A 12527-nucleotide genomic window follows, 5' to 3' on the forward strand; every position below is an offset into this window, starting at 1 on the left:
CCCTTCCTTCTGCCTGTCTCCCTCCTCCCCTCCGCCCTTCCTTCCTGTTGGGACTGGGTGTCAGCTTGGTTCACTCCCAGGCTTATGATGAGAGATGAATATTGATGGTTCCTGAGTTAGGAAGGGAGACATCTTGGAGATGGGACCGCAGGGAGGCTTCCGGTCCCAGGAAGGGAGGGGGCCGGCCCCCCAAAGGTAGTGCTTGAAAAGGGTTGGTCCTAAGGGTCCCAGGCAAGCCTGGCTGGCTCTTTCTGCCCCCGCCCCCACCCTGTCCTGTGTCTGTGTACATTCCGGCACCCACTGCCATCATCAAATGCGACTCCCATGGCGCTAGCCAAGCTCCACTAATACTCCAACATTTAATCATTCCATTTTCCTATAATTCCTTGTGTCACAGCCTCCTGATGAGATGACAAAGGGCAGGAGGATAAGCCGCTGGACTTACTGGGAAAGGATTCAATGGTATCTGCCCTGGGAGGGGAGCATTGAAAGTCAAAAAGCTTGGAGATGGACGTGATGGTTGTGGGATGTAAGACAAAACGAGCCTGACTGATTCACAAACTTTTCTAAAAGCCTACTTCCTGGGGGGAGTACAAAGAGGCTGATACATGAAGCCTTCCATTCTCGCTGGAATGTGCACCGCTTTCGGGGAGAAGCAGAACTGCTAGATGGCCCCGTGACCCACAGGATGCTGGCAGCAAAAACCCGGGGGGGGGGGCGTTCAACATCGGAGAAGAAAGAGCAAGCTGTGATGCTCTTGCTGTTTTTCAATTAAAAAATAAATCAATCATGAGCACAAATGGCCATGCCATCTCAATAAATAAACCCCCTGTAGTTAAGTTGTCATTTCAAACAAGGACTCAGGTGAAAATAATTTTCTGCAGAGTGCGTGGCCATTTTCAGACTGCAGTCATTTCAGAAAACCAAGAAACGGCCTTAGGCGAGGCCTGCTGAGTTCGCACTGGCCGGGCCTCTCAATGTGGCAGTGTTCTCCGTTTCCTGGACAAGGAACACAAGGAAGTAACTTCATAGGAACACGGGGGAAACATTCTAGGCAATACTTGGGGTAACATGCAGTGCTGGGAAACAGAAGTCCTCAAACCCGCCACGAAGGCGCAGGCGCTCTGACATTTAAAATGTAAAATGCACACTTCATTTCAAAGTTGGTTTTACCAAACTCTGGATGGTTCCTAGGAACCCAGGGTTCTGCCTGTGATGTCACCTGGCCCTCTGCCCCCTTCCTGTGACGGATGCCAGCTTCGCACCCTTAGAGCCAGTGAAGGCTGGCCTGGGTCGAGGTGAGACCGTGACAGGCAGGGGGCCCTCCAGTGAGCCTGGCCAGGATCCGCCCAAGGTCAACCAGGCAGCCGGCTGACCGCTGGCCAAGGAGATGGACTTGCTTTGACTTAGATGCCAACCTCATGCCATCTCTAGGTCCACAAGGTGCCAGAGTCTAGTTCTGAGCTATCCTCTATGTCCCAGGGCTGGCCCAGAACTCCCCTTGAATAAGCAGTCTCCAAGCAGGAGGCCAAGGCTGAGTGGGCAGGCTTGCTGGACCACCGTTGATCTGAGCCGACCTCCATCTGCCAGACGGCTGATGGGAAAGCTCACTGGTTCTGGAGCAGCTCTTCCCAGCAGATGGGCTGGGAAAACACCTCTCTCTCCAGCCAGAGCTCATACGAATAGTGGAAATCTTCAGGCAGATCCAGCCTCTGTCCCAGCACGCTCTGCAGGCAGTTATCCACGGGTGAGAACTCCGAGTCCCGGGGTCTGTCGTAGCGGCGGCTGTTGAAAGCCTCAATGTTGGCCCTCAGCGTGCATTCCTCCGCCTGGAAGTCCCACGGCCTGGCATCGATGTCTGTGTCGGGAGGAGAGGACAAAGACGTGCCCAGGTCAGCACAGCACTCCATTTGTCGGAGTGTGGTCTAGGGCACTGCACGTGGAATTCCCCTTTTTGTCAAGAGCAGTGTACAAAGTTAAGCATGCCGACAATTAGGTCTACAGAACACATATGCATAAAAAAAATCTTTTTTTCTTAAAGGGCCTGGCACAAAGGTTTCATTGGTTAATCCTTCACTTCCAAGCACAACATTCCATAAGGGCGCCAGCTTGCATCCCGGCTGCCCCACTTCCCATCCAGCTCCCTGCTTGTGACCTGGGAAAGCAGTGGAGCACGGCTCAAAGCCTTGGGACCCTGCACCTGTATGGGAGACCTGGAGGAAGCTCCAGGCTCCTGGCTTCAGATCAGCCCAACTTTGGCCATTGTTGCTATTTGGGGAGTGAACCAATGGATAGAAGATAGTCCACTCTGTCTCTCCTCTTTGTAAATCTGCCTTTCCAATAAAAATAAAATCTTAAAAAAGCTACACATATGTGGCTGCCTGCAACATGGTGTATTAGGCTAAGCTGCTGCCTGCAGTGCCAGCATCTCACGAGTCTTGACTGCTACACTTCTGACCCAGTTCCATGCTAATGGCCTGAGCAAGCAGTAAGGATGGCCCCAAACCTTGGGATCTTGCACCCGTGTGGGAGGCCCTGAAGGAAGCTCCTGGCTTCAGAATGGTCCAGTTCTGACCACTGAAACCATCTGGGCACTTAACCAACAGGTGAAAGACTGCTCTTGCTTTCCTTCTCTCCTTAAGCAAAAATACACATGGCCCGCATGCATAAGCCTGAATATGTCTTTAGAAAGGCACTCCAGAAACCAGTGACAGCTGTTACGGTCGGGATGGGAGCACAGGCTCCACGGGAGGTAGACTTGCTTCTCACTGTATTTTAATTTCATTATTTCATTTTCTTATCAACTGTAGGTACCATGTGTTGTAGATGGGGACTTCAGTTGTTTTTGCTGAGGTTTGCCTAGGGGGTAGGAGTGTTTCAATGGAGGAATGGCAGCGGGACGGAAGGAAGGGAAAGCAGGAGGAGCCTTCTGATCCGTGGCCTCTCCCCAGTTAAGTCTACGGCGAGTTGATTTTGATGATTCTGAGGTGAAAGCTTCCAGGGAGCTGCACAACCAGGAGGCAGATGACCTGCTTCACTCCGACTCAGACACTTATTTCAAGGCTCTAGGTACCGGTCCACAGCACTCATGCCCTGCACTCCATTTTTTTTTTAATTATTATTTTTTATTGAAAAGGCAGATTTATAGAGAGAAAGATCTTCCATCTGCTGCTTCACTCCCTATATAGCCACAATGGCTGGAGCTGAGTATCCGAAGCAAGGAGCCAGGAACTTCCTGTCCGTTTCCCATCCAGCTCCCTGCCTGCGGCCTGGGAAAGCAGTTGAGGATGGCCCAAAGCCTTGGGACCCTGCACCCACGTGGGAGACCTGGAAGAGGCTGCGACTCTGGGCTCCTCGCTCCGGATTGGCTCAGCTCCCACCATTTTGGCTACTTTGGGAGTGAATCAACAGATGGAAGATCTTCCTCTCTGTCTCTTCACTGTATATCTGATTTTCCAATAAAAATAAATAAAATCTTTAAAATACCTTTTGGAGAAAACTTTAATTTAATGGAATGTTTTAGAAAGGGGATAATTAGCTTTCAATTTCTGTCTTTTATAAGATGGAATTTTGTAGTTTAGCTAGGACAAAGTAGTTTTTAAAAAGAATTTAGAGTATTGCATTAACATTTGTTCTATCAGCACCTGACCACTATCAGCAAATATTTTCTTCTTCAAAGTAACAGTAGCAATTCACGCCAAGAGAGCAGAGATGGATGTTGATTTCGTCCTGTATTAAACTTGGGACATGGCCAGGTAAGCTGTCGCCTGCAGCGTTGGTGGTCCAGACTGCTCCACTTCCAGTCCAGGTCTCAGCTTGTGGCCTGGGAAGACGGCAGAGGATGCAGCAAGTCCTGGGCCTTGGACCAGTGTGGGAGATATGGAAGCAGCTGCTGGCTCCTGGCTTCGGCCTGGCCCAGGCCTGCCACTGTGGCCATTTGCAGAGCGCACCAGCACGTGGAAGATCTATCTCTGTCGCCATGTCTCTGAAACTTGCCTTTCAAATAAACATTTTATTGAAAAAATTAAAAAATACATAGGACCTGGCACAATGGCAGTGACTGAATCCTTGCCTTGCATGTACTAGCATTCCGTATGGGGGCCAGTTCGTATCCTGGCTGCTCCACTTCCCGTTCAGCTCCCTGCCTGTGGCCTGGGATAGGAGAGCTTGGCCCAAAGCCTTGCGACGCTGCTCCCACGTGAGAGACCCGGAAGAAGCTCCTGACTTCAGACTGGCTCAGCTCTGGCCTCTTGGGGCGTGAATCAGAGGACGAAGGATCTTTGTCTCTCCTTTGTAAATCTGACTTCCCAATAAAAATAATTTTGAAAAACATCAACAAAGGTAAGTAAGCTTTGGGGAGCTTCCGGAGCCTGGGGGCTCTGAGGACACTTACCATTCCCGTAAGCCCAGTCGTCGTTCATGCGGTGGCGCACTTTCTGGTAAATGGCTGACATGGTCTTCATGTTGCTCTTTCTCCACTGGCGCCCCAGGTACTTGGTCTGTATCTTCAGCAGCTTCAGGACATAAAGTTGCAGCATGGCCTGTTTGACCTTGAGGGCCCGTTTCAAGATTGGAGCTGATTTAAACACCACCAGCATCTGCCCGGTGACAGATGGGTGTGTTACGAGGGAAGAAGTGCGACGGCCAGGCCAGCCGAGTCACCGCCGTGCCCTCACGCCGCCCGCGGGGCTGCGGGCGCTACTGAGATGTGCTCTTTAAGAACAGAGTAACTACTTATTTCAAAATCCAAAGTTTCTAACATTCAAAGTACATGGGGTAAAGTACAAAGGAAATTTGTTAATCACACCTCCCATTTCTCCTGTTAGCAAGTGTCTTCTGCATCTCCTGAATATGATCCTGTGTATGAATATGTAACATTTGTCTTTTAACCTAAAGATAGCCAACTATATATCCCACTTTGCAGCTGGCTTTTTGAGGTATATATTGAAAATTATCCAAGTCAGTATAAAACTGTCTCATTCTTTTTTATGGTTGCAGAATATTCTATTTTGAGGATGTTGTATTGTGTAGTTAACCACATGGCCCCACACCAATGGGCATTTAAGTTGTCAGTCTCTCATTATCACAAGCAGTGTTGCAATGAACAATCCCAAGTTTGTGTCAGTAATGCAAACACACCGTGAGCTTTCCTACCAGAGCCACCTGAGGTGCGGTTCATATTCGGCTCCCTGCAAAGAAATGGCTGGGCGAAGGCTTGGTTCACGGACAGGAAGGGCTGGGAATGGGGAGGAGCTGTCTCGCCTAGCATTCAGTGTCCCTGCTAAGCTGCGAGGCAGCGTGCACTGCTTGTGAATACTGTGAGCGACCCGGCCGGGACGCGTCCACTCACCATGGTCCGGGAATGCTTCCATTTGGTCAGCTTGTTGAGCAGCCGCAGCAGGTTTATGCCGGAGAAGAGGTTCCTCCAGCAGAACTGGCTGTTGTCCCCGGCCTCCTGCAGAAGGCAGCGTCCTCTCAGCGCCCGGGGAAGCCTGGCCCTCTCCCCAGACACCGGTCCGCACAAGAGCCCTCAGGCGTCTGAGCCCTCACGCACAAGAGCCCTGGACACCCAGTCTGGATGCGGGCACTGGCTACAAAGGTTGTGCAGTCTATGGCTTTTAGGATTGGAAAAGAATTCTGCCCCCACACAATCTGGACTTATGGATACCTTGCTTATAATTGTGAGCAGTGGAGTCTTGCTCTGGTAACTTTAAACTATGCTGGACAGATCTGACATTAAATACATTTGATTTTTTAAAAATCAGATTATCCTCCCTTTATCAAACTATGTTGAAATTGGATGCTTCACTTTCTGGTATGGAAGGGAAATTGGCAAACATCAGTCTAAATGGATGTTTTTCTTGTATGTTTCCTGATAGCTTGTGGGCACCTAAGCAGAGATGAAAGAGAAATGTCAGAATAGAAACGGGTATCTGTTTTTAGAAATATTTTCCAAAGACAAAAATAAAAGTCCAATGTGATTTGGGGACCTTTAAAAATATATGGGTGTCAGAAGCTATATAAATCAATGAGCATGCGCGATCGCCAAGTTAAAATCTTAGAAATTCCTCACATCTGTGATAGGAGCATGTAGGAGGCGAGCGGGAGCGAGCTGCTGTCTGAAGGGAAAATTACCATCCCCTCCCCAGCTTAACTTGAAGAGAGAAAGATAGGCAGACCTTTAAAGTAGAATTACTATACAAAATTTTTAATAACATTTAAAAAGATTTCTTTTTATTTATTTATTTTTATTGGAAAAATAGATTTACAGAGAAGAGAAGAGAAAGAGAAAAATCTTCCATCTACTGATTCACTCTCCAATGGCTGCAGTGACCAGAGCTGAGCCTATGTGGAGCCAGGAGCCAGGAGCCTACTCCAGGCCTCCCATGTAGGTGCAGGGTTCTAAGGACTTGGTCCATGCTCTGCTGCTTTCTCAGCACATATGCAGGATCAGAAATAGAGTAACCAGCACATGAAACAGCACCCATACGCGATGTCAGTGCTTGCAGGTGGAGGATTAGCCTTTTGAGCCACTGTGCTAATCACAATATATAAATTTTTTTTAACTTAGGAGGCTTTCTTAATACTTGATACTAAGGCCAAAAAGATTCAGGACAGGGCCTGGTGCGATAGCCTAGTGGCTGACGTTCTCACCTTTTCACCAGGATGTCTGAGTTCCGGTTTGTATCCTGGCTGCTCCACTTCCCATCCAGCTCCTTGCCTGTGGCCTGGGAAAGCAGTGGAGGATGGCCCAAAGCCTTGGGACCCTGCACCTGTGGGGGAGACCCAGAGGAAACTCCTGGCCTTGGATCAACTCAGCTCCAGCCACTGCAGCCACTTGGGGAGTGAACCAGTGGACAGAAGATCTGTCTCTTCTTCTCTGCGAATCTTCCTTTCAATTAAAAATGAATGAATCTTAAAAACAACAACAACAAAAACCGCAATGGCAGCCATCACTGCCTGCTCAAGGAGCCCCCTGAGTGGGAAGCAGTAGCCAGGCGCTGACTTACTGCAGGCAGTTGCTGGATTGCTACACCAGCCGCCTGCCTCAGGGCAAGTTTAAAAGTCAGGTTGTGGGCGCAGTTAGGCTGAGCGTGGCTGTTTTCCTCCTGCGGTGCTCAGAGCCAGGCCGGGCTCCCGCTTCCCTAGGGCAGCCTTAGCTCCGGATCTGCTCGGTTTTCCTTCAGTCTCCATGCTAACTCCAAGCAGCTCGGCTTCTGCTCCCCAAATGCTGCCTGGAGCCGGCCGGAGGGCACCCCACGGGGCCGCGCAGTCTGCCTCGCTCCTTCTGGCTTCTTCGTGGCAGCACCGACCCAGCCTCTGCCTGCTGCCAACTCAGCCGCCCCATGGATCCACACGTACCCGTGCAGATGTGCCAGGCTGGAGTTTTTCTTTAAGGCTGCCACCTTTCTCTGTTTCTTTTGCTGGGAGTGGGGTAGGACTCCACCTCCTCGCCAGCAGTGCACATTCACATTGTCTCGGTTGCCAGTACCTCCCATCAGCTGCAGTGCGACTTTCACTTGCTTTCTTCCGGGCAAACAAAGGAAACACTTGCCCATGTTCCACTGTCACACCATCCCACAGCACACGTGCGGTCCTAAGGTTCAGAGACCACACACTCCGCCCACACGGCGCATCCCGCACACACTGCCAGGCTTTGCTTTCAAGCATTCACCCACAGGGTAAAGCTGCTGCCTGCACTGCTGCCATCATACGTGGGCATTGCTTGAGTGCCAGCTGCTCCACTTCTGACCCGGCTCTCTGTTAATGTAGCTGGGAACACAGCACATGCTGGTCCCAGTGCTCAGGCCCCGGAGGGGAGCCCCAGATCCTGGCTCCCACCCCCGACCTAGCCCTGCCTGGATGTTGTGGAATTTGGGAATTAAATCAGTGGATGGAAGATCTCTCTCTCTGCTAATTTCCTCTCTCTGTCACTCTGGCTTTCAAATAAAGAAAATAAACTTTTAATAAAGAAAGAAGACCTAGGGTCCAGTGCAGTAGCCTAGGAGCTAAAGTCCTCACCTTGAATGTACTGGGATCCCATATGGGCACCGCTTCTAATCCTGGCAGCCCCGCTTCCTATCCAGCTCCTTGCGTGTGGCCTGGGAAAGCAGTGGAGGACAGCCCCAAGTCTTGGGACCCTGTACCCGCGTGGCAGACCCAGAAGAGCTCCTGGCTTCAGATTGTCTCAGCTCCAGCCATTGCAGTTACTTGGGGAGTGAATCATCAGACAGAAAATCTTCCTCTCTGTCTCTCCTCCTCTCTGTATATCTGACTTTGCAATAAAAAATGAATAAATCTTTTTTTTAAGAAAGGAGATCTAACGGTAGAGAAGCCCTTTCTTACACGTCTCTCTCTTTTACGGGTGAAGCCCCTTGCCTGTGGAAACCTGCTCCAGATCCCTTAGCTGTCCTTTTATGCTACCAGCTGGTCTACCCTCTGCTCTAAGTTTCAGGTTTTCAAGCCCACAGCTCTTCTGTGTATATTGGAAACAATTGCAAAAGCATTGATTAGATTTTAATAGTTACTGATCACACCACTCAAAATAAAGTTGAAGTTTTACTTCAGATTTTCTTTTCCCACATACTTAGAGAATAATCCTCTGCTATGAGTTTCTGACAAGTGACAAGAGACTAAGGGCCAAGATCTAGATATGAAAAAATAGAGTAAGAGGCAAGTAGGTAAGAAGGAAAAAGAGAAGAAAATTCCAAGCTCATCCGGGAATGTCAGTGGAGCACCTGCGTCTCCTCCGGAGCTCCTTACAGCAACAGGGACCAACAGGGAAATTAATAAAAGGCCAAAATAACTTAAATAATGACAGTCAATGTCAGGACAAAGTTTTTAAAAATTTATTTATTTTCTCTTTTTCCCCCTTTTTATTAGGACAAAGATATTATTGGTCCCGGCGGCGTGGCCTAGCAGCTAAAGTCCTTCCTTGAACGCCCTGGGATCCCATATGGGCACCGGTTCTAATCCCGGCTGCTCCGCTTCCCATCCAGCTCCCTGCCTGTGGCCTGGGAAAGCAGTAGAGGACAAAGATACTATTTTAAACTATCAGACATCACTGGTTAAATGATGCCTGAAAGGAAGGCCTTCAACACTTCAATATAATTACATTTCTGAAAGAAAACTAGAATTCAAACACCATTAGCCTGCTAGGATGTTTGGAAGTCACAAAATGCAATTTTATGAGATGAAAGAATTTGGTATAAACTTAAGAAGTGAAATAAACCTAGATTTATATGTTTTAAACATAAACATATGTTTATATGTTTTCTCTGTAACTGGGGTAGGCATGCGGTGCGAGAGCTAAGTTGCTGCCTGCATCCCATTTTGAAGTGCCTCGTTCTAGTCCTCGCTACTCCATTTCCAGTCCAGCTTCCTGGGGGCAGCAGGCGGTGGTTCAAGTCCTCGGGTTCCTACACCCGCATGTGAGACCTGCATGGGGCTCCACTCCTGGCTTTGGTCTCACCCAACACTGCCTGTGAAGCAGCAGCAGAATTTTCTGTCTGACTCAGTCTGCCTTTCAAATCAAATGGAAATAAACAACTTTAAAAAAAAGTTTATGTTTTGGTGCAAATAATTTTTGAAATTCATAGCTTTTTTTCATATTATACATGTTTCATGGACTTTTTGAAGGGCCCCTTCGTGAGTACAGAAAGTTAAGGATACTTATGCATACAAAAGATCTAAAATTTTCCATCATAATGTAGTATTTTATATGGTCTATGTTACATGTTAACCATCCTATACCAGCTGGGTCATATCTACTGCCTTTTAAAAACTTGTTTATTTAACTATTGATTTGCTTATTTGAAAGGAGGGGAGACAGATCTCCCATCTGCTGGTTTACTCCTCAAAGAGCGACAACCGGGCTGGACCAGGTCACAGACAGGAGACAAGAACTCGATCCTGGGCTCCCACGTGGGTGTAGGAGAAAGTGCCAGCAGCAGCTGTGCCTCGCAGGGCTGTTAGCAGGCCCTCGGGGCGGGAGTGGAGCCGAGGCGTGCTGGTCCCAGATGCGGCTGCTCCAGATGCATCCTTAGCACCAGGACAAGCAACCGCTTCGGTCCACTACCTTGTCCAGCAAGCTCCTTTTCAAGACCAGACCTCACCTCTACCCCATCAGACCTTCACCAACTTTCATTGACATGTGTGATTTTTTTCCCCTAGTTTACTCAGATGAGGTGAGGGTGGCCTATTTAAAAATAACCACTTTGAGAAATGGGAAGACTTTAGAAATTAGTAGGTCATTACCTTTTTTTTCATATTAATCATGCCATGGGACTGGAGTTCCAAATAAAGCTGAACTAAATTCAGTTCAAAATAAGAAAAATGAGAAAATATGAATATGAAACAGCAATTTTACTTCTAGAAGTCTATTTCAAGGAAGTAATCTGGGATAAAATCAAAGATGCATGTGCAAGGATGCTCATTTTGGCGTAACATGAACATGGAGACAAATATCCAGCACTGGAAAAAAGAATCATCTCTACAAAATGCAATAGTAGGGGGCTCAGTCCATGAAGCCAGTGCTTGCAACGTCAGCATCCCATATTGCAATGTTAGTTCAAGTCCTGGCTGCTCCACTTCTGATCCAGCTCCCTGCTTGTGTGCTTGGCAAAGCTGAAAAAGACAGGCCAAGTACCTGAGCCTCTGCTACCCTCACATGGGGGCCCTAAATGGAGTTCTAGGCTCCTGACGTTGGTCTGGCCCAGCCTCGACTATTTGGGGAGTAAACAGGCTAATGAAAGATCTCTCTCTCTCTGTTTCAAATAAATATATCCAGTCCTGGTACAATGACCCAGTGGCTAAATCCTCACCTTGCACGCACCGGAATCCCATATGGGTGCTGGATCATGTCCTGGCTGCTCCACTTCCCATCCAGCTCCCTGCCTGTGGGCTGGGAAAGCAGTAGAGGAAGGCCCAAAGTCTTGGACCCTGCACCTGCTTGGGAGACCCGGAAGAAGCTCCTGGCCCCTGGCTTCAAATCGGCTCAGTTCCAGCCATTGCTGCCACTTGAGGAGTGAAGCAGCGAATGGAAAACCTTCCTCTCTGTCTCTCCTTCTCTCTGTAAATCTGCCTTTCCAATAAAAATGAATAAATCTTTAAATAAATAGTTTTAACAATGATCAAGTAGTTGAATATTATATATAGCTATTTTTAAATTTTTAGTTTTGTACGCATGTTCAGGAATGCTTCCTGGGGGCTGGCGCTGCCTGCAGAGGGAATATGCCATATGAGTCTACCCTGACCCAGGTCCTCGCTGGTGGGCCTGGGAAGACGCCCTGCGTGGTTGGGACCTGGAACCTAAGCAGGAGACGGAGCGAGCCCCGGGCCCCCGAGTTCGGCGCAGCCCACCTCCAGTCTTCGCCGTCACCTGGGAAGAGAACCTCTGTGATGGAGGACCTCTCTGTTTCTCCTTCTTACTAATTCTGAATTTCAAGTAGATGAATATTTTTTAAAACGCTTAATAAAACAATATTGTGAATATTTAAATTTTGTCATGTCAAGTGAAACATAAATGTGTAAGGTCCTTTTTTGTTAAATAAGGTGTGAATAAATAAGCGTATATGCAACAATGTAGTAATTATGGCAAAATATTATCAGTAGTTAAATGTAGGAAGTAATTACATTACTTTTATCTTCTTCCTTGTACAATTTTATGCAAGTATATTGATTTTATAGTAAGAAAAGCACTCAAAATGTCAAAGTCTTATCCATTTAAATAACAAGCATGTTTTCTATGTTTTTAATTTATTAAGTCTGAAGAAAAAGATCACTCTTCAGCACTTAAACATTAGACTTTTTCTCAGTTCAGAACTCAGCAATGTAGACACTGCTGCACTGGGAACCCTGTGCGGAGGGCACCTGCTGGCTGCTGCTGCCCACGCCAAATGCAAACGCAACAAAAGGTCTGTGGTTACCCAAAGAAACCAGCAGGTGCCACTGGTGCTCTGCACAGCAACTTGAAATACCTAGCAGGATTTATTTATGTTTTAATTTTTATTTTTTAATTTTATTTTTTTAATTTTTAATTTTTTATTTTTTTACTCTTGCCCATTCTTAAAGTCTTCTCAGAAGGCCTAATAAGCATCTTGATAATTTCATGTTCATTGCCTCATTGCATTTCCATTGCAAGAGAAGTCAAAGTAAAATTGCTATCAATTCCTGTAAGCAAACAGATGGGCGTGGAAGTGACAACAGGGAATAGATTCAGGCCAGAAAAGCTGAAGGTTCCGAAACCCCAGAGAACAGGATTCCAAAGCTACTGCATCCTTGTTTTCCTTCAGTCCGGCTCTGGGAGGCAGGGGGCAGGTCTCTACTTTGATTCTGCTACTTTCAACTGTTCAGGTCTCGGCAGTTACTTAACTTTGCCAGACTGAGCACCACCATGAGCAGGAACAAGCTTAGGTAATGCTCTACCTCTCCGTGGGAGTTGAACAGCCTCCGGCTTCTTTGGCTGGTAGCCTGTCTCTAAGCAGGGGGAGTGACAGGGTCCTGGACATGGTGTCTCAGCAGATGAG

The 12527-nt window shown here is 47.8% G+C and overlaps 1 protein-coding gene across 2 annotated transcripts in view; it reads right to left on the reverse strand.

Annotated features, from left to right (window-relative positions):
- Nucleotides 1-341: 341 nt before the first annotated feature.
- The window catches only part of STRIP2 (striatin interacting protein 2), a 42780-nt gene continuing 30594 nt past the window's right edge, over nucleotides 342-12527 (reverse strand). The window contains exons 19-21 of one of the 2 annotated variants that reach the window (XM_041002373.1): nucleotides 5351-5455; nucleotides 4394-4598; nucleotides 342-1858 (exon numbers count right to left, since the gene is read on the reverse strand). In XM_041002373.1, the coding sequence (XP_040858307.1) occupies nucleotides 1608-1858; nucleotides 4394-4598; nucleotides 5351-5455 (561 nt within the window). In that variant the 3' untranslated portion in view covers nucleotides 342-1607. The remainder of the gene's footprint in view (nucleotides 1859-4393; nucleotides 4599-5350; nucleotides 5456-12527) is intronic. The other variant, XM_041002374.1, reaches the window with a different exon arrangement.

This window comes from Ochotona curzoniae, unplaced genomic scaffold (assembly GCF_017591425.1).
Source record: "Ochotona curzoniae isolate NIBS_2020 unplaced genomic scaffold, NIBS_Ocur_1.0 scaffold_2476, whole genome shotgun sequence".
In the NCBI taxonomy this organism is placed as follows: domain Eukaryota; kingdom Metazoa; phylum Chordata; class Mammalia; order Lagomorpha; family Ochotonidae; genus Ochotona; species Ochotona curzoniae.